The following is a 21,573-nucleotide window of genomic DNA, read 5'->3' on the forward strand; positions in this document are numbered from 1 at the left end:
CTAACACAGGGAGAGGATCAGGAAAAGGCTAACACACCAAGAACGATTCTTTTTTTTTTTTTTTTTTTATTAAACCTCTATCCCCAGGGACAGGTTTACTCTAAATGCAAAAAATGACTCTTAGAGGGCTTCCCTGGTGGCGCAGTGGTTGGGAGTCCACCTGCCGATGCAGGGGACGCGGGTTCCTGCCCCAGTCCGGGAAGATCCCACATGCCGCGGAGCGGACGGGCACGTGAGCCATGGCTGCTGGGCCTGCGCGTCCGGGGCCTGTGCTCCACAGCAGGAGGGGTCATGGCGGTGAGAGGCCCGCGTACCGCAAAAAATAAATAAATAAATAAATGACTCTTAGAAAATGAGTAGAAAAAATGAAAACATCTAAGAGGTCTACTTGAATAAAGTAACAAACTAACTCCCCCTACAGAGGTGGGTATTCCTGACTATAAACCAGGCTGTCCCGAGACGAGATGACTCCTCGCAGAGATCTGGGCCTTCTGGACCCTGATACCCGACACTGTCCCTAGCATCCCACTGCCCACCCACAGCTGGGGCCCCAGGCCAGGGGGCAGGTACCTGTTGGGAGGGGGTGGAGAGAGCGGCGATGAGCTTGGCGACAATAGGCTTCACTTTGGGGTCGCTCTTTTCCAGGTGCTTGGCTAGAGAGCCCATCAGGACCACCACGCTCTGCCGCACAGCGTCATAGCTGGCATCATTGGGTGCGTTCTTCAGGAACTCCTCAAACACCGGCAGCAGCGAGTTGACGTTCTCCTGGAAAGCCAAGAGCTCCCGGAGCCGCACATCAGCCCATAGGCTGTGCCTGGGGATGACGGTCTCTGCCCCAGGACCAAGCCCAAGTCTGGCTCTGGGACAGGCATCCTAACAAGCTAGCCAGCAGTGCCAGCGGGTTTCCCAGTTTTCTGGCAGGACTGCAGCAGACTTACAAGAATTTAACACCCTTTTGGGGGGTCTTTATGACTCAAAAGAAATACAAATGGAATTTTCCACGGGGGCTAGTGCCCTGCCAGGATTTCGAGCTCTCAGCATCCCTGTGGCACCACTGCTCAGCCCACCTTGGCCCAGCTTTCTCCCCACCTCCTCAGCTAGCTGAAATCTTGTACCTTCCCATGCGTGTTGAGCGTCTCAAGGGCTGCATCTAACATGCACTTCCGGACATCTGGGTTTCGGTCGTTGAGGGCATCAGGGACAAAAAATTGAAAGAGCGGCTTCACCTGAGAACTGTCCAAACACTGGGAGAGCTTGTTCAGGGCCAAAGCCAAGCCACACCTAGGAAAGAAGGGGGAGCATGTCAGGGGGGCAAGGGCAAGCCAGAGGCCTCCTCCCCTGCTGGTGGCACCTATCCCAGTATGTCACTAGGAGAGTGAGCCTGCCAACAGCAAACACTGCTGCAGGGGCAGAGCACGACACGGAGCCCAATGCCCTGTGCTTACCCGCTGCTGTGCCCACTGGTTTGGGAACGGGCCACTTGTAAAACAGAGACCTCCTATCCGCCCAGAGTTTACCTCCTACAGGGTGACCTCGGAGAGGGGACCGGCTCTGCCTCTGTTTCCCCATGTGTGAGTGCATCGCCTACCCCTCTCCCTCCAGGGGAGGAGGAAAGGGAGGTGAAGGAACCAGATGTGAAGGCATTCAGAAGTGGACATACTCTACAAAGGCTAAGTACTATTATTCTCTCAGCTACAGCAGTAAGGAGGGGCCCAGGGACCTCTACAGAAACAGAGTCCCCCAGAGGAAAGGAGAAACATGTCGTCTAGCTAGCCAGGAGGAGCCAGAACGTGAACTCAGGTCTCTGACTCAGAGGGAGGCCTTGCTGTTTCCCTCCGCTAATCCATTATCCCATGCTGCCTCTTCACAGCACCTAGCCCAGCCAACCTGCCACACCTCAGAAAGCACTGAGTGGTACAAGGCTGAAGCAGCTGTTATACCTGGCTTCCCACTGATCTGGAGGAGATTCTGAGATAACTCGTCCCAAAGCATCCAGCACCGGGGGCGGCCGCTGCAATAGACAGGGTGATCAATGCACTGCAGTGCTCTCTCCAGTAAAGCCAGTGACCCAGGTGAGACGGGAGATGAGGCACAAGCCACCCTGAGCCACAGTGTGGCTCCTGTTTGGAGCAGGTGGGAGGTTGAACAGGGTCCAACCCACCCTCACACACCCAGACTGCATCGCGGTGCACAGACGACTCACATAGAGCTTCTCCTGGTAAATCTCCATAAGCCTGCCCATAACCTCCGCCGCCTGCCGCTGGTAACGCGCCACTGCTTGGGAGAGGGCTTCGGCCCCGGCCTGCCTCACAGCTGCCTCGTGATAGATGACGTCATCGATGAGCAAGGAGCAGAGGTCTGGCTGCAGATCTAGGCCCATGGTTGACCAGAGCCTGTAGCAGACCAAAGGTGGAGGTGGTCAGACAAGGATCTGCAGCACAGGCCCTGCCAAACCCGACCACCCGACCCTTTTTCCCTCTGTAGGCTGAGCACGCTGGGTCCAGTTATTTCACGAGGGGAAAGAGAACAGAGCAGGAAAACCAGCCTCCCGACGGCTCTCACCTCTCTGCCAGCTTCCGGATCTCCTCCTCCTTGTCAAACTTGACCACCCAGAGCCTCCGTAGAAGGTTCAGGCCATTCTTCTCATCAGTATCAGGCGCTGGCAATACCATGTGGAGTTCCAACAGCCCCTGAGAGGGGGTGGGATCACACCTTGTGAGGCATGACCTTTGGGAAGAGCCTCTGACCTGCCCCCCACCACCCTGCCTCCCTCTAGGGCTGAACTGTCCAAGACGTAGCCACCAGCCGCACGTGGGTCTCCACAGTGAAATCATTTAAAACAAACTCTAACTTTTTCAGCTGCACCAGCCACATTTCAAGTGCTCAACAGCCATACGCTGGCTGGTGGCTACCACACTGGACAGCACAGATGTATATTTCCAGCCCTGCAGAACATTCCACTGGACAGCGCTGGTTAGGGAGTGCCATGAGTCAGTTCAGCTCATTAGCTGCTCTTCAAAGAGCTTTTCTTTCATGAAATGATGGCATGTAGCAGTAGAATCTTTTCTAACATAAAAATTAAAAATTTAACTCTAAACACGCAAGTCAGACAAAACCTCAGAAAAAGGACATTCCCTTTAAGAAATATTTGCCACATGGCCATTGTTTTTCAAATTTTTACCAAGGACCTGTGAAAACTCTGTCACAGAGCAATAGCAGGAGCCTACAGTCTGGCATTTGGGAATCAATGTCTCATACTCTTTTAGTTTTGGGTCCCAAAGCACCAAGAGAAAGCAAGTATAAGGTAGTAGGTTGAAGAAATGAACCAATCCTGTGAGTTACATCTGTCTATAAAAGTACCAAGATCCACATTCCGTTTTAGAAATTAGGCGAAGTCTTCCGAGGTGAAGAAAAAAAATAGGCAGTAATACATGACAACTGCTTAGCTGTTCCAATTCCTAGAATGACCCCGAACCACACTCTGTGACCTCTCTTTGCCTCCAGGACACACTGGTGCATATGTGCGGCATCTCCCATCGGGGCAGCTCGAACAGGGACACTGAGGGACAAGGGACGCCAAGGTAGCCCCAAGAGGGAGTGGGCACGCACCCGGAGCGCAGTGTCCCGCACACTAGCACAGGGGGACAGCAAGGCACAGAGCAGCACGTCCACCTCCTCCTGCTCTGCAAAGGCACAGCCATCCTCGCCACTGCTGCTGGCACACAGGGTGGTCAGGGCGTCTGAAGCCAGAACCTGAGGAAGACATCCATCCGCTGGGCTCAGTTCCACAAATTTTTTTCCTACTATGGGGCCAGGCAGGGGAGCCAGGTGATGGGCTGAGGGGCCCAGGGAGGAATCTGAACTGAGAATGCCCACCCCACAGCCCTACTTGGGCTCAGACCCCAGCGCCAGGCCAAAGCCAGTGGCAGGACCCAAGCAAAACCCCTCACCAGCTGAGAACAGTCAGGCTGGCTCTCAAAAGCAGCCCCTCTGCCCAAGGCCAGAACTGAGGGCTGAGAGAAGAACTGGGACCTGAGGTTGGGGTCATGAACTGAGTCACAGCAAAAGCCAACTGGGAACCAGATCACCTGCAGTTGGGGAGAGCCTGTGCCGATCACCCAAGTCAGAAGGCGCAGCATGGCCACACGAGGCAGCAACTCTGGGCCATTCTAAGAGAGAACAGAAGGTAAGTCAGGGTGAAGGTCCAGGGAAGGTCTGTAACCAAGTCCGGTGGCACATGAAGCAGCACCCTCTCAACCACAGGGGAACATTCTGGGTCATACTGTTGACTCCACTGTAGAGACCCTGTCAGGTTTACAACTCAATCCATAGGAGCCAACCCCAGTCAACCAGGATCTTCAGGGACTAAAAATAAATAAACTTTTAACCTTGGTTGAAATTCACAGAATATGAAATACAGGTGGCCCATAAACATATGAAGAGATACTGAACCTCACAAGTAAAGTAAAAAAATGTGAAATAAAACATTACACCATTCTTTCACCCATCGTTGGCAAGATTAACACTATGTGAGGTTGTATTAGGATTGGAGAAAAGAAAACGCTTAGTGAGGGTATAGCTCAGAACATGTCACATAACCTAACAATTCCATGCCCAAGAATCTGTCCTATAGAAATGTTCACAGCGTGCAAGGGACATAAATGTACAAGGGGGCACACCATAGCGATGTTCAAAATATGGAAACGTTAGAAACAACCTCAAAATATCAATCAACAAGTAAAAAGTTAACTAAACCATGGTGCACCCACAGCATAGAACCCCATGCAGCCTGTAAAATTAGATCCATGTGACATGGATCATATGGATCCGGACACCGGAGGAGACCCAGAGAATACAGTCCCATGAAAGAAGCAGTGCAATCCATTTTTGCTTTACTGTGTTTGTGGGTATGAGTTTTGGATGTGCTTAAAAAAAAAAAAAGTCCACAAGGGTATAGGCCAAACTGTTAGCAACAGTTACCTCTAGGGAGTGGCATTTCTCTTTTTGCTTCTGTACTGTTGGAATTTTATGCATGCATTACTTTGGCAAATTTTTAGAACATAATCTATTAAAAAGAAAACTCCTCAATGAATGAGCTCGTCTCAGAATCATAAGCAAGTCAAAGGGAGAGAGTGATCAGTACTATCTTCTGAGTTAGAAACAAAACAATAAATTAATACAAAATCCTTCAACTTCTTTGGGTCAGAAACTATCAGACACAAGAGACCCATAAGCTTCTGTGAGGTCTTGACAACCGCACTGAATACAACATTTGGCTTCTCTTCACCAATGGTTGCTGCTATAGGTACACGTATATGCTGCACGACCTCCCCCCCCAGAATTGTTCACGGGTCGGGAAGCGTCGGAAGCCCCTGCCTCCCCAACGCCCTCAAGCCAAAGGGGAGCCGAGCTCCCCGGGCCAACCTCGTCCACACGCCCTGGCGGGCTGCTGGGTGAGGCCCTCAGCTGGGCGTGGACAGTGAGGATCTGAAGAATCTGGGACATGCGCTCCTCTTCCTCCTTGCTGTGGTGGGGCATCTCGGTCAGCACCATCTTCAGAAACGGGAAGACTAAGGAGAAGGCTGGCGCGGACAGGGGCACGGCGTCTGTGAGAGCAAGAAGCAGATGGATCCTGTAGGTCGGGCAGGACCCCGAGCATGGCTGCCTCAGTGTCCATCCTCAGGGCAAGTGGGTGGGGGGAAGGCTGGAGGCCCTGACACCCGGAAGCATGTGGCATGACAAGAGGGACGACAGGCAGTAGCCCAGTTCTAAAGCCAATCCTGCTCCTACCCCAAACACTGCCCAGTTCCACAATGTGAGAGTTAAAACAGACAAGGAGCTTCCAACGGCAAGAACTAAACCCTCAGTGGGGGTCACAGTGACTCAGAATACCAGGGACCAGACTCAAAAATCGTCCATCCCCCCTTTTTCAGATGAGGAAATCAAGGCCAGGGAGGGAAGAGACTCACTGGAGGCTACAGCCTCAGGAAGTCCCGGGGGACGGGGCGCCATAGCTCATGCAATCCCTGCACAGTTCATACCGCCTTGTGCCCTCTGTCCGTCCTGTCCCTTACCTGGTTCTCCCTTGCCTGCCCTGCTGGTGATGGTGTGACTGTGCAGCAGGGTCACCGCCCTCTTCACGGCCACTGACAGCTCTTCCTGGCACCATGACTTATCCAGGGCACATTCTGGCTTCAGCAGGCGCAGAGTCACGTGGCTCACCAAAGTTCCTGTGTCCAAGAGAAGGGACCCAGCAGGGGATGACCCTCGCAAAGACACAGAATCTGGCCCAGGTGCAAACCAGGGACCCAGGGCAGGGATGCCATGCCCCTCTGACTTAATAGTAATCAATTCTGCTCTGCCTAAGTATCCTCAACCTAATTTCTCATTTCATCTCCAGGACAGCGCCAAAGGGTAGGCAGGCCGGCAAGGAGATACCCTTCTGACACTAAGGAATTAAAAGTGCGCTGAGGGCTTTCTTGGTGGCGCGGCGGTTGGGAGTCCGCCTGCCGATGCAGGGGACGCGGGTTCGCGCCCCGGTCCGGGAGGATCCGGCATGCCGCGGAGCGGCTGGGCCCGTGGGCCATGGCCGCTGAGCCTGCGCGTCCGGAGCCTGTGCTCTGCAACCGGAGAGGCCACAGCAGTGAGAGGCCCGCATACCGCAAAAAGAAGGGAATGTCAAAAAAAAAAAAAAAGAAAAAAAAGAAAAAAAAAAGTGCGCTGAGAGGAGGCATGAGCCACCCAAGGGTTATTCAGTTGGGAGTTATTCAGCTCTATCCATGTGGTCTTCCCACGTTCCATGCAACAGTTCAGCCAGCCAGGTAATACTTCCGGCAGGTTCTATGTGTACCACCTGACTCCAGCCTCACCCTGAAGGGAACATACCCCTCAGGCTCAAGGTATGTTCACCCTCAAGGTCGTTAAACAACCCATAAAGCGAGGCCTCCACAATTCCCAGCCACCCAACCTGGTCTTTGCTTCTCCACAGCCAACAGAAAGCTAAAGACCACACAGACCTCTGGTCATCCACACGTGGCCGCTCAGGAGCTCTGGGCTACACAGACAGGCCACGTGGCACCAAACCATCCCACTGCCACTGAATTTAAAACTGCTACGGGGCTTCCCTGGTAGCGCAGTGGTTAAAAATCCTCCTGCCAATGCAGGGGACAGGGGTTCGAGACCTGGTCCAGGGAGATCCCACATGCTGCGGAGCAACTAAGCCCATGTGCCACAACTACTGAAGCTCGCGCGTCTAGAGCCCTTGCTCTGCAACAAGAGAAGACACCGCAATGAGGAGCCCGCGCACCGCAAAGAAGAGTAGCCCCCACTCGCCACAACTAGAGAAAGCCCGCGCACAGCAACGAAGACCCAACGCAGCCAAAAATAAATAAATAAATAAGATAAATTTATTAAAAAAAAAAAAAACACTGCTACAGAAAGATCACCGACTAGCATCTAAAAGTTGGCCCTCAGAATGACGACTCAGCAGACAGAACGGGAGAGAGGAGGCGGCACTGTGTGTTCCCAAGGATACGCTGCTTGAGATGCCTGAGGCTGCATCCATAGGAAAACAAGTCAGTAGTCTAGGTCACTGCGTGCCTCCCCACGAGCACTCGAGGGCATCTCTGTCCACCCCCATCCTGCCCCGGGGTCGTGCCCACAGCCAGCCAACAAGGACTAACCCAAAGCCTTGAGCCTAGGGGTCATGACACAGGCAGCTAAGGACAGGAAAGGGTTCTTGATCCTGGGAGCAGCGAGGGGAGATTTCAACAAGGGCAGGAAAGAGTCGACCAGGACAGGGATGTACTGGGTCAGGCCGGACGGGTTCTTGGCCAGGATGGTGTCCAGCAGTCCCAGCGCTGCCTCCAGCTCATTGTCCAGCTGTAAGCAGAGTCACCCCAGAAGGCCAGTCAGTGGGGCCCTGCCCCAGGACAGTGAGGAGCAGGCGGCCCAGCACTCTCGTGGCGCAGGCGTGTGGTGGCAGTGACTTCTTACCTCCTGCAGCCGCCTCCGGATCTGTGCCTCCTTGTCCAGCTGGGCCTGCAACATCTCCTTCTGTTTGCTGGTCAGCTGCACCTCCTCTTTTATGCCTTTCTTCTTCTTTATCTCCTGAAGGGAACAGGCAAAGCAAATCCATCTCCAGGGAAGGGAACTCCCTCCCTCCCACCAAGCAGGGCACGCTCAGCTCCCCAGTCAGCACCAGGACAGCTCTACGTCTGTGACGTGGCCCCCCCCAACCTGCCATGTGGCCTCCCCTACTCCCACAAGTCCACAGCCACCTGGTTTCTACAGAACAGAGAGAGCAGTAGAGAGGCAATTTCTTGCTGGATTCTCTACTAACAAACACAAGAAGGGCCTTATACGTTAGAGAAATGAAAAGTCCCTCCAGGTGCTGAAAAGCGTATTCTGGTAGCCATGCAGCTTCAGCCTCCCCTCCTGCCAACCCGCCCTACAGACACTCTCTTCCAGTATAAGCTAAAGCCTTGCAAAGACCGAGTGCACTCATTCATTTGATAAGTCTTTACTTAGCACCTACACGGTGCCAGGCACTGTTCTAGATGCTGGGGAGACTGTGAGAACAAGACCAAGTCTCTATCCTCACAGAGATGACGATCTAGTGGGTGCAGGTAGACCACGAACAGGGAACCAGATACATAAACAAGGTGACTTCAGATCATGACAAATGTTATGAAAGGAATAAATATGATGCATAGCAAATGAGAAGAGGCGTGGGGTCTACTCTGGATAGGGTGGGCAGAGGGGTCCCCTCTCCGCGAAGGGGATATGTGGGCAGAGACGTGGAAGACAAGAAGAACCCAGCCTTGTAAAGACTGAGGGAGGAAAAAAAACAAAAACCAAAAAACCAAAAAACCGAGGGAGGAGCAAACAAAGGCTCTGAGACAGGAAAGAGCCCTGTGTGCTTTGCTCCTGTGAGAACCAGTTCTGTCACTGCCGAATACAGCGATGAACCATGATGCCCCAGTGGCTACACTGTGCCAGGCCCTGTGCCTACTATCAAGAGGACAGATAGGTCCCGGCCTTCCAGGAGCTGGGGGGACAGGCATGGAATCAAGCAACACCACTTAGCAGAGGAAATACGTGAACTACTGCCAGCAGAGAGAAAAATTTGTTTTCCTGGAGTTGGGGGTAGAGAAAGCTACCCGAGAAAGGGCAGATAAAGAGTGTGGCAGGAGGACCCAGGGTCAGTGGGGAGGTTGGAGAAGTGTGCCATGGGTCAGGATGACCCAAGGGACCAGCCTGAGGCCACCCCGTGTGTGAGGCCTCCATGTACCCACCTCCTTCAGCTCCAGCTCGATGATCTGCTCCTTGAAGGAGTAAGCTTTGTTCTCTCGCTTCATGTTGGCCTTTTTTATGCTGTCCTGCTGGGCACTGAAACACCAGAGCAGGTGATCAGCCAGGTTCAAAACAGCCACCAGGCCCTTCAGCCTCCCACCAGCCGTAAGACCCCAGCTAGCTTTTAAGTCATAGGCACCAGGAAAGTGCTGGATACTGTACATGCTCTTGTATCCCAGGCCTAAGTACTGTGCCTAGAACACAGCAAGCACTCCTCCAATGAACAGATACATTGTTTCATTTACTCCTCACAAGACCCTACAAAGGACACATAGTCTCCATCTGACAGGCACTTCTCTGGTGGTCCAGTGGTTAAGAATCCACCTTCCAATGCAGGGGACGCAAATTCAATCCCTGGTTGGGGAACTAATATCTCACATGCCACGGGGCAACTGAGCCTGCGCACCGCAACTACTGAGCCCGCGTGCTCTAGAGTCCACGTGCCACAACTAGAGAGAAGCCCGTGCACGGCAACCAAGAGGCCGCGTGCCGCAGGGAAAGATCCCGCATGCTGCCACGAAAGATCCCGCGTGTTGCAACTAAGACCCGACGCAGCCAAATTAATTAATTAATTTAAAAAAAAAAAGGAAAGAGAAAAAAAGAAAATTAAGGCTTGGGGCTATTGAGCCCATGAGTGGGGGCTCACCTCTGGATGATGGATTTGTCGTACAGCTCCCCGGCAGGGGTCTGCATAATAGCAAACTCCTCCCGTGTCACCTGGCACAGCGCTGGGTTCTGCACAGAAGCGGTGATGGTGCTGATGAGCTGAGGGAGGACCCGGTCTGGGGACAGGATGGAGAGGGAGCCCATGGCATTCATGGAAGACTGCCAGACAAACACAGACACGGTCAGTGTGCGCCATAGCTGGCAATGGAGAGGGGCCCTGCCAGGCCTAAATGCCCCAGGCAACTGGCTCCCCTTCTTCTTGCCACTGCCTGCTCTTTCTGAGCACTGCCTACTGGAGTGGACAACTACAGTGTGTGCCTGCCTTCTCAGCGAGCTGTACCTACCTGGTACTAGCACCCTGATTTGGGGGGCACATTCCTCTCCCAATCTCAATCTCCGTGGCTCAGGTGGAGCTGACCCCACCCTCTCCAGAGGTGGGCACGTGACCCAGACCAGAAGGATGGGCCTCAGGATAAGCACAAGACCCAAGTCAGGTCAACCAGGGCAGTAAGACCCCATGCCAGCTGAAATGACTGGAAAACGCAAACTTTTCCCACTGGAGCTGATGGGGGACAAGAAGTAAGCCTGGAATAGCTATCCTGCCACTAAAAAGGGGAGACTGAGAATGGAGCCCATACCGTGGAAAGCAGAGATGGGACACAGATGGATGAAACAGAGAGATAGACAAGAGAGCAAGAGACACACCACCTACAAGGTCCTGAAGACACCTGAGTCCCTGTCTAGTCACATCCTGGGTCTTACCAGTTAGATAAGGGAACAAGCAAGGTCCCTCTTGTGCTCAAACTAGTTTGCATTTTCTGCCACATGAAACCCAAGGGTTCAACCCACTTTTCATCACACCTTCACCTGTTTCTCTGAATCTCCCGTCTGGACTCTGACCTGAGACCAGAATCAGCTCACACGCCAATTACCTGGTTCAGGGGGCTCTGTGTGGTGATCCTGGGAATGATCTGATCCAGGTGCCTGGTAATGAAGGCTTCCGGATCGATCTTCATCCTGGCAAGAAGCGCTGGCCACAGGCCAGATTGCACAGCCACTGAAGGGAAGGGGAGCTCTTTGAGGCCTTCTGCCCGGCCTGCTCCTACAGCACAGTCCCCACCCCTCCAATACCCGCCCCAGGCACGCACCTAAGGACGGGTGGTGGGAGATGATCAGCATCTCCTGGGCCAGCTGTTCCGTGTTGGTGACATCACCTTCCAGCCCTGGCACCCCAGAGATGATGCATAGAGCCTCCTGCAGGACCCGCGGAGGCACGTAGGCCTTGCCCGCCTCAGTCACCTCCCCAGCATCGGTCACCAGAGCCTCTAAGGGCAGCACCTGTGGGGAAACAACACATGAGCCCCACTGCTCAGAGCCCCATGCAGGCCTGGCACACAGGAGGTGAAGAGGCCAGGGAGGCAGCTGTCTCTCATTCTGTTCTCTGGGCTCCCTGCTGGTGTGGATACTGACACCCAGTGCCCTGCACTGGGACCCACAGGCTATGAGATCGGCCTGGAAGGAAGCACCTAAAACAGCCCACAGGGGGAAAGAAGGCAACAGACACTGGTCCAGGGGACCTACCCTGAGACTGCAAGTCTGTCACTGGCCCACATCCCTCAAGCAAGCTTAGGGAAGGAGGGAAGCAGTGAAACAGGGCACAAAGAGCATTGAATTTAGGAGCCGGGTCTTGCGGGTCAACTCTCAGTTCTGCCACCCACTGGCTGGGGGACCCTGTGCAAGTGATTTCAGATACCAGAACCCTGGACAACTCATATAAAATAAGCATAGTAAGCCTGTCAGCCTTTTAAAGGCATTGTGAAAAACTGAAAGGGACGATGGGTAGAAAACACTTTAGAAATTATAAAGTGCTTTAAAAATGAAGTGTTTTTCAGGCTTCCCTGGTGGCACAGTGGTTGAGAGTCCGCCTGCCGATGCAGGGGACGCGGGTTCGTGCCCCAGTCCGGGAGGATCCCACATGCTGCAGAGCAGCTGGGCCCGTGAGCCATGGCCGCTGGGCCTGCACGTCCAGAGCCTATGCTCCACAACGGGAGAGGCCACAGCAGTGAGAGGCCCGTGTACTGCAAAAAAAAAAAAAAAAAGAAGTGTTTTTCCATTACTCAAGAATAAAAAGGTTGAGCTACATGTCATAAAACATAGGAAGAAATAAAAGCATCTGAAAAGGAAAAGGAATTATATGAAACAAGGTGTTACCCAAACTCCAGGGCAGGGCAGTAGATTCTGGCATCACACAGAGTCTGAGTGAGAACAGCCCAGGAGCAGTCTAGTTAAAATCCCACAGCATAAGCAGGGTCAGCTAAGGGGGTCTGCAAGCCCCAGTTCTGCAGCCCAGATGCCCTGACCTTGTGAGAACTGAGGACAGTCTTCAGCTCCTCCAGGAGTCCGTAGGCCAGCTTGAAGCCCCCGAGAGCAGACAGCAGCTTCCGAACCGTCTGCTGGGCCTGCCTGCGCACGTGCCAGGTGCGGCACAGGAGCACCGCCACCAGAGCCCGGTGGTACTGCCTGTAGCAGAGGGACAGGGCGTCCTGAGGGAAGGCCAGGCGTGGGGCTCTCCACAGCCAGCCTCCCACCCCTCACACACCGCCAGGTCTCAGGCTCCTGTCAGGGTTTGTGTCATTTGGCCCAAGGGGAAAAGTAAACGAGCCCCACGTACTGAACTTTGTTGCCTGTGAGTCTGTGCGGATGGTCAAGGAAGAGTCTCTCTGTCAGATGCAGCACGGTACAGAGGGCTGGCGGGGGTACAGAAACAGCACAAGTGTTTTTAAAATAGAGAACACATCTAATCCCACTACTGGGCATATACCCTGAGAAAACCATAATTCAAAAAGAGACATGTACCAAAATGTTCATAGCAGCCCTATTTACAATAGTCCGGAGATGGAAACAACCTAAGTGTCCATCATCGGATGAATGGGGAAAGAAGATGTGGCACATATATACAATGGAATATTACTCAGCCATAAAAAGAAATGAAATTGAGCTATTTGTAATGAGGTGGATGGACCTAGAGTCTGTCATACAGAGTGAAGTAAGTCAGAAAGAGAAAGACAAATACTGTGTGCTGACACATATATATGGAATTTAAGAAAAAAAAATGCCATGAAGAACATAGGGGTAGGACAGGAATAAAGACACAGACCTACTAGAGAATGGACTTGAGGATATGGGGAGGGGGAAGGGTAAGCTGTGACAAAGTGAAAGAGCGGCATGGACATATATACACTACCAAACGTAAGGTAGATAGCTAGTGGGAAGCAGCCGCATAGCACAGGGAGATCAGCTCGGTGCTTTGTGACCGCGTGGAGGGGTGGGATAGGGAGGGTGGGAGGGAGACGCAAAAGGGAGGGGATATGGGAACATATGTATATGTATAACTGATTAAATTTGTTATAAAGCAAAAAAAAAAAAAGAATCAATGTAAAATACCATATTAAAGAGAATGAAGGGAAAAAAAAATAGAGAACACTTATAGAAAGAACTGGGAAGAGCTGGAAAATGAACACCAAAATGTAAAGGGAAAGTTACAGTTCACTAGAATTTTTTTTTTAAGTTTTTATTTTATATTGGAGTATAGCTGATTAACAATGTTGTGTTAGTTTCAGGTGTACAGCAAAGTGATTCAGTTATACATACGCATGTATCTAATGAATTTTCTTTTTTGCTAACTACACACGTGTATTCTTTTTTTAACATCTTTATTGGAGTATAATTGCTTTACAATCGTGTGTTAGTTTCTGCTTTACAACAAAGTGAATCAGCTGTACCCATACATATATCCCCGTATCTCCTCCCTCTTGCGTCTCCTCCCACCCTCCCTGTCCCACCGCTCTAGGTGGTCACAAAGCACCGAGCTGATCTCCCTGTGCTATGCGGCTGCTTCCCACTAGCTATCTGTTTTACATTTGGTAGTGTATATTTGACCATGCCACTCTCTCACTTCGTCCCAGCTTACCCTTCCCCCTCCCCGTGTCCTCAAGTCCATTCTCTACATCTGCGCCTTTATTCTTGTCCTGCCCCTAGGTTCTTCAGAAACTTTTTTTTTTTTAGATTCCATATATATGTGTTAGCATACGGTATTTGTTTTCCTCTTTCTGACTTACTTTACTCTGTATGACAGACTCTAGGTCCATCTACCTCACTACAAGTAACTCAATTTCGTTTCTTTTTATGGCTGAGTAACATTCCATTGTATATATGTGCCACATCTTCTTTATCCATTCATCTGTCGATGGACACTTAGGTTGCTTCCATGTCCTGGCTATTGTAAATAGAGCTGCAATGAACATTGTGGTACATGACTCTTTTTGAATTATGGTTTTCTCAGGGTATATGCCCAGTAGTGGGATTGCTGGGTCGTATGGTAGTTCTATTTTTAGTTTTTTAAGGAACCTCCTTATTGTTCTCCATAGGCACACATGTATTTTGGAACAAGCAAAAGTATATTCAATATCCTGTGATAAACCATAACAGAATATGAAAAAGAATGTATATATATGTATAACTGAATCACTTTGCTCTACAGTAGAAATTAACCATTGTAAATCCAACTATACTTCAATAAAATAATTTTTTTAATTACTATGCAGTTCTAAAAAAGAATAAGAGCGCTCATTATATACTGACGTGAAATTATTTCCAAATCTAGACAGCACAATGCATACAGTAGGAATATTAACACTTGTGTAAAAAAGGCAGAGAACTGATACATAAGGTTATTTATTGGTATAAATATAAGATATCAAAGATACACAAGAAGCTGATAAAATTGGTTCTCCATGGCCAGGGACACTGGGTGGCTAGAGATCAAAGCAAGGGTATAACTTTCAGGGTAGACTCTCTTGGGTCTTTTTTTTTTTTGTATTATGTGAATATATCTCCTATTCAAAAATTAGCTAAACATTTTTTAAACATCAGGAAGTGACTAACAGTTGTAGCTCATTAAGAGACTGTTGTGATTTGTCAGTCAAAAGGCTTTTCCAATCACCAATTAGCGGCAGATACCTCTAAGGCAACCTAGAATTTTAAACATACGTTTAAAGATCAACTGTTCCTTCTCTGCCAAGATAGAAACCAGAGGTTCTTCTATCTCCTGGTGTGGGTGGAGCCAGCCACACTTCACCAGAGCTTCTCAGCTGCCTCTCAGTGCACGAAAACCTCTACGACAGCACCAGTTACCCAGTCAGCTACACTTACACCTAATGTCACAGCCCCACGACTATCAGTGCTGTCCCCACAAATCTCCCACTTCCCTCCCATTTCCCTAGCCTTCCACATCCCACAGGAGTACACTCATTTTTACAAAAGCTGAGCTGTTGGCCAGATCACTCTGCTCCAGGTTTTTGCTGAGCTGTCTGGTCAAAACAACAGGCAGTCAGGGAAGGATCCTCTCTGAAGACCCACCAGAGAGACTCAGCCCCAAACTCGACTTCAACTAATGGGGTAGTGGCTCACCATCCTCTGAAGCCATGAGCAGGAATTTGTCAGAAGTGAAAACCTGCTTCTTCTCATCCAAAATTAGCTGCCAGAAACTGCTCAGTTTGGCCTCTGCAAGAAACAAAAGGTCACTCTACCACACAGCTCCCCACATGCCAGGGCTCGTCCCCGCCATGCTGAAGCTGCGGGGGCTGGCTTTGCTGACAGACTCTCCGCTGTTGCAGCAGGCAGGAGTTCTCCCTCAGCGGGGGCAGGTCACTCCCAGGCTCACTGTCCTCTGGTTCCGAGAACTAACCGGTTCTTCTGGTGGCATTGCCTATATGTAAAGCTTTGGTGGTTCTCTGCTGCCCACAGGAGCCCAGACGAGCTGCTTCCCACCTGGAATTCCCACCTGTTCCAGGTGTCAGGCTGAACTACTTGAGGTCCACATGTGGTGCTTTCCCCGCTCTTCCCTTGTTTGAACTCACACTGGGCCAGCTAGTGAAAACCCTTCTAGCCCTCAGGGCCCTAGTTCGAATGCTCCCTCCTTCATGAAGATTTTCCTGAAACCCAACCCCTAAACTAAAAGAAATCCCTCCTTCAAAACTGCTCTTATGCCACATTTTGCCTTAAACAACAGACAACTTTTGCATATCCTCTCTCTCAGTAAAGCAGCTTAAAATTTGCTGAAACAGGGTCATGTTCTGCCTCCCCGCCACAGAAGTAGCCCAGTGCCTTGGCATATAGTCAGATGGCACACAATAATATATATGAGAAGAGCTGAACTCCATTTCTAACCACAGGAATACGTTCAGCTATGTCCCCATGCAGAGTAGGATGTAGACTAAACAAGCACAGAATACCACGTAGCCACAAAAAAAGGAAAGCTTTTAGAATCTTTTCCAGGATGTGTTCAGTACGCAATATGGCACGTATAGTATGTTACCCAGCATGTTTCGGCAATTACACATGGACCATCTCTAGACACGAAACTGGTTAATACTATCCAAGGAGGGAAACTTAGTGGCTGGAAGACAGGATGGCTTAGGGGAAGCTTTTAATGTTATACCCTACAAATGTATAACCAATTAAAAACAACGTCCCACTTATCATCTGCAGGGATGAGCCTCAGCGTTGCACTGTGCAGCGGGAGTGCAGCCAGGGGACTCTGTCACTGTCCTCCTTTGCCCTGTTGCTCCAATGCTCCAGGACAGGGGCTTGTAGATAAAATCCATCCCTGCAGGTGACAAGTGGCCCTACGGCTGCCCAGTGTGGTAAGTGGCCAAGCTAATCCTGTAAAATCCTAAATATCAAGGCACTCCTCCCAAGGACTCTGAAAGAGGCCCTTGTCTGCTAGCATCCTGGACATCTCTGGACTCTTACCAGCCTGTGAGTCAGCCATCGAAAGCTTTGAGAGCAGCAAGGCAGCAGCGACCCCTTCGGTGACTACGGGAACCTGAGTGCTTTGGGAGGCTGCCTTCTCCACTGTCTGGATGAGCAAGGGCAACAAGTCCAGGGCCTGCAACAGTGTGTCACCTGTGGAGATAGGACCAGCACCTTACAGAACACCCCAATCGCAAGGAGGCAAGATTACTTGAGAAAGGAGTTATTCACCCATCTCTGAATGGCTAACGCCCTTCAGTTACCTTTCAAATCTCTCAAATAAGTGGAGTTAGAATCTAGGACTTAAATCAAACTCTACAACCATAAAGCTTGAGCTAGAAGGGTCCTTACTAATCCAATAGTCCAGGTATTCACTTGATGGATAAGGAAACAGACCAAGAGAGGTGAAGTGAGTTGCCCAAGGCCACACAGCTGGCTGAGGGAGAGCCAGGGCAAACCTCAAGTTGACTAATTTCTCTCTGGGGCTCTTACCCCACACCAGACAACCTCCGGACCCAAATCCCAAAACCAGAACCAATCTGCTGACCTATGAATTAAACTCTGTTCAAAAAAAAAAAAAAAAAAGAAAAGGTAGAAACCTACTAAAACTATAGCTAAATCCATGTATGTATGTATGTATGTATGTATTTAGGCTGGACTGGGTCTTCGTTGCAGTGCACGGGCTTAGTTGTAGTATGTGGGATCTTAGTTCCTCAACCAGGGATCGAATCCTGGCCCCCTGCATTGGGAGCATGGCGTCTTAACCACTGAACCACCAGGGAAGTCCCAACCCATGTTTTCTTAATTACGAAATTGGTATGAAGAGTATTTCACAGTGAAACAAGTATTTCATTTGGATGATGCCATGGATTTGAATCCAAGAAATGTGTATTTTAAAGGTTTATTTTATGTTTGTTTTTAAAGTATCAAGCAGAACTAGCTCAAGCTAAAGAGACTAGGTTAAACCAAGACTTGGCTATTTAGAACTCAATCTAAAATCAAGTTCAATCAGTGCAGCAAAACTGCAAACTGATACACAAGTACAGACACTGTAGAGAAGGGGGTCACCTCTCTAGGGGTAGCTCTGGAGTCTCCTAAACATTTTTTTAAACCCAGTCATCATAAGTTTAAACTTTAAGTGAAATATGAGCCCATCTCAGAGGTGGACATTAGTATTAGAGATTTTTACCTTGGGGATCAAGCTCCTACAGATTTGAAGTTTCCCCTCGCTGTGCTTGGGAAGGAGGTAGATGCTCATGCCCAAATGACAGGTTTGTTAGCACTGAAGCGAGGGCAGTGGTTGTTTCTAATAGGTCCAGTGTAAAGATTATATAATTTACACCTTATAAATCAGTCTTATCAGAATCATTTCTCCATGATTTCAGAAAACAGAGTGACAGGTTTTGGTTGTGGGTCCTCTCTGAATAAAGCTTTGTATTCTGAAGGTCTGATAAGGAGGAGAAAGAAGCCAGAATCTGTTGTGGAGACTGGGCTCTGATTCTAGGCTTTATGGATGACTAAGCTAGATGCTCCCAGTGGCTCAGGAGGAAATGATGCAAAAAAAGCTGGACCGAAAGGGAAAGCCTGGAACGGTGATGACGCCCTGAAGATCACCTCGATCACCTCTGTGAGGGAAGCATCTCACCTCGGAAGCAGACCAACATGCACTGCAGATAGGCGTGCCTCACTGCAGAGGTGGAGGTTTTAAGGCTGAAGGCTTTCTTGAACCATTCAGTGAGCTTCTTGGGCACTTCTGTGGTGAACCGGTTACACCAGAGAGCCAGGACAGAGGTGGCGTGCACCAAGGTGCCTTCGTGAACTAGGGCAAGAAGCAGAAGTCCAGTTAGCCCTATGTCTTAGACCCACGTCACATCACTGCCAGTTGCATGCGAAAGCAAGTAGGAGTAAAGGGAGAGGAAGCAGTGATGCTTCAGGGAGAGGAAGCAGGGCCTGCAGAAGGGGTTCATGGCAGGCTCCAACTGTGAAAACTGGGGGTCAAGGATGGGTCCAGGCTGCACCCTCACCATGGTGCACAATTACCTTCTTGCTGGAGGAAGGGGATGAACAGCTCAGCCACGGTCCCACTCAGGACTTGACTGGAAGGCCCGGACACCACGTGATGACTGACACTCCCGATCCCTGGAAGGCAGGGGATTCCCTGCTCAGCCCCTCATCAGCACAAAACTGCCAACACACCAGTCTTCCTGTCGCTGCCCACCTCCCCAGCAGCCATGCCTCTCCTCTGGCCATGACTGACCCCCCACTCAATCCCCCATCAGATGTCCTGCCTTTTACAGAAGCCAGACTGGGATGTCCAAAACTGTCAGAGGTGTCAAGATCCAACGGACTCACCTTACCTAACAGTTACATTACACCTCACCTACTACTACACTTCCTACTACCCGTGGAGAAATTGTGTACCTGAGAGGACGCTCATCTTCTGGGCTACAATAGTTAGTTTTCCTTCCGAGCCTGAGAGGAGAGATAGCAAAGATTCAAAATTCACATCTGCCACATTTCCCAAGGGGGTGAATAAGGTAGTCATGTGTGTGACATCAAGATACAGTTTCTGATTCCAGAAGCAGCCTTTCTATCGTGTAGCTGGGCTTAACATCACATGTACTGGCTTTTTTTTTTTTTTTTTCTAACTAAAGAAATAAATAATATGTTCTTGCAGAAAATGTGACAAACAGAAAAAATATAAAAGCAACATCTAAAAATCACCCATGTTCCCACTACCTAAAATATTATTAACATTTTGGTGTATTTCCCTCTATTTTTTCCCCCTATGCACACAATAATGCCTATGCCTAAAACTGAGATCACCCCCATCCACACTGATCTGCACATGCTTCTGTTCATTCTTGACACAAGCAAACTCAGAGCACCAAGCCCCCAACAGGTCCCGGTGCCCAAGGAAAGCCAGAGGCCACACCTTGGCCATCCGCATGCCCGGGAAGGACTTGCCCACCTCCGAGGATAGCAAACAGGTGCCTGGCCAGGGCTTCCATCGCCGAGGAGTCACTGCACTGGCGGACCAGGTTCTGCAGCGCCAGCACGGCTTCATCCATCAGGCGGGGGCTGTTGGACTTCAGCTGACCTGGACACGGAGAGCCGCAGCTCAGAAGCTGCCGAGAGCTGGGTAGCCAGGCTCTCATCTTTGTCTTCCCTGCTCCCAACTCTTCAATCCTGGCTCTGTGTTCTCATTATAAAGGATCTCAGGAAAGAAACTACACAACTGTAGTTTATTTCTAAACTGAGCTGTCTCCTACCCCTTTTTGTACAACAGGGACAAGTACAACCAAAACCCAAGGTGCCGTTTCAGGGGCTGGAGAGGGGTTGGGACACTCACCAGCCAGTCCTTTCACGATGTCCAGGGCATAATGGCTGAGATCGAGAGTCACTGATGCCAACAGACTGGAGATAGCTGAGGGGGACAGAAAGCACGCACCACGTTGGCCTCCAGGGGAAATGCCCGTTTCTGCCTGACTCCCCAGCCAATGCTCAGGCCTGCTGTGCAGACACATAGGACATGACCATTCTTCATCTCTGTATGGTCACATGGTGGTCACACCTTTGTCCCACAGTTCTGCTGTAAAGCTGTATACTGCCCCATCCCAATCAGCAAAAAACTGCCCCTCCAACATTCCATCCACACCTCTTACCAAGATAAAAAGAGACAAAGACTCAACTCTCATATCCTATGGTTTCAAGTGCCACCTCCACACCAAGGTCAAACTGTCTAGAGCAGAGGTTCTTAACCTGGTTTCCGGAAGGTTCTTAGACCTCTAAACATGTATGCAGTATTTTAAGTGGGTATACTTTTGTGCATTCTTCCAGCAAGAGGGCCCATTACTTTCAACATACTCTCAAAAGGGTCCCTGATCTCTCTCCCAAGAGTCCAATGAGGTAAACAGTGAATACATCTGCCCCCGCCCCGAGCACTTCCTGTTGCCAAGTAGTGGGGACCCGGCTTATCAGGCAACTTCACCTCCCTCCCACCATCCTGTGTGGCAGGAACCTACTTTCAAGAACATTCTCTGGACTCCTCAGTAAGGACTTCTGTATGGTGGGCAATATCAGATCCTTAAACTCCGAGTGGGACATGTATCGGAGCAGAGGGGGACAGTGATCCTGCAAAGAGAAAGGAGTCAGGCGCCCAGCCTTCGTGGGAACAGACCAAGAATAAAGGGTGGTTCTGAATCACAGAACTTAAAATGGGACTTAGCTTGCCCAGGTGAGTAAAGGCCACCTCACACTCACCAAGAGATACTTCTGAGGCTTTACTTTGCTCATCAAGATGTTCTTCATATAAAAATCCAGCAGCGCACTCTAGGGAACACAGAGACCTGGTCAGACCCTGACGTTCTGAGATCCCTCTCGTGGGAGTGCTTCTAAAAAGTACCAATCGGTGCCCAAATGTCACAGTGTCAAGCATGAAGATCCCAGTGATCACGCCATTCCCCATCTAAAAGCCTTCCACAGCTTTCCTGGGAGCAAGTCCAAGTCCTTGGCATGGCTCACAGGCCTACCTGCTACCCCCTTTCACCCAGACACCCACGTGCCCCTCCAACCGCACTTGCCTCCTCTACGTTCCTGCCCACACGCTGTTTTCTCTGCCCAAAATGCCCTTCCTCCCCTCTTGACCTTGTTAATGCTTATTCACCCTTTAAGTTCCTTCATTAGAGATGTGTTCCCTGACCCACAGCCTAAGACAAGTCCCAACCACAGAGTATCACA

At 50.4% G+C, this 21,573-nt stretch overlaps 1 protein-coding gene across 1 annotated transcript in view; it reads right to left on the reverse strand.

Moving 5' to 3' along the window:
* Positions 1 to 21,573, reverse strand: part of GCN1 (GCN1 activator of EIF2AK4) — a 57,787-nt gene that overhangs the window by 23,339 nt on the left and 12,875 nt on the right. Inside the window, exons 8-33 of the mRNA XM_082641248.1 lie at positions 21,097 to 21,165; positions 20,859 to 20,967; positions 20,186 to 20,260; positions 19,805 to 19,933; positions 19,255 to 19,305; positions 18,874 to 18,972; positions 18,479 to 18,652; positions 16,834 to 16,986; positions 15,490 to 15,582; positions 12,692 to 12,767; positions 12,381 to 12,540; positions 11,169 to 11,358; positions 10,953 to 11,077; positions 10,001 to 10,179; positions 9,297 to 9,390; positions 7,996 to 8,109; positions 7,683 to 7,881; positions 6,075 to 6,230; positions 5,425 to 5,606; positions 4,089 to 4,169; positions 3,610 to 3,753; positions 2,563 to 2,690; positions 2,204 to 2,393; positions 1,941 to 2,011; positions 1,116 to 1,281; positions 571 to 765 (exon numbers count right to left, since the gene is read on the reverse strand). Coding sequence (XP_082497374.1) covers positions 571 to 765; positions 1,116 to 1,281; positions 1,941 to 2,011; positions 2,204 to 2,393; positions 2,563 to 2,690; positions 3,610 to 3,753; positions 4,089 to 4,169; positions 5,425 to 5,606; positions 6,075 to 6,230; positions 7,683 to 7,881; positions 7,996 to 8,109; positions 9,297 to 9,390; positions 10,001 to 10,179; positions 10,953 to 11,077; positions 11,169 to 11,358; positions 12,381 to 12,540; positions 12,692 to 12,767; positions 15,490 to 15,582; positions 16,834 to 16,986; positions 18,479 to 18,652; positions 18,874 to 18,972; positions 19,255 to 19,305; positions 19,805 to 19,933; positions 20,186 to 20,260; positions 20,859 to 20,967; positions 21,097 to 21,165 — 3,402 coding nt within the window. The remainder of the gene's footprint in view (positions 1 to 570; positions 766 to 1,115; positions 1,282 to 1,940; positions 2,012 to 2,203; positions 2,394 to 2,562; positions 2,691 to 3,609; positions 3,754 to 4,088; positions 4,170 to 5,424; positions 5,607 to 6,074; positions 6,231 to 7,682; positions 7,882 to 7,995; positions 8,110 to 9,296; positions 9,391 to 10,000; positions 10,180 to 10,952; positions 11,078 to 11,168; positions 11,359 to 12,380; positions 12,541 to 12,691; positions 12,768 to 15,489; positions 15,583 to 16,833; positions 16,987 to 18,478; positions 18,653 to 18,873; positions 18,973 to 19,254; positions 19,306 to 19,804; positions 19,934 to 20,185; positions 20,261 to 20,858; positions 20,968 to 21,096; positions 21,166 to 21,573) is intronic.

Source organism: Mesoplodon mirus, assembly GCF_964341445.2.
Source record: "Mesoplodon mirus genome assembly, chromosome: 13".
In the NCBI taxonomy this organism is placed as follows: Eukaryota; Metazoa; Chordata; class Mammalia; order Artiodactyla; family Ziphiidae; genus Mesoplodon; species Mesoplodon mirus.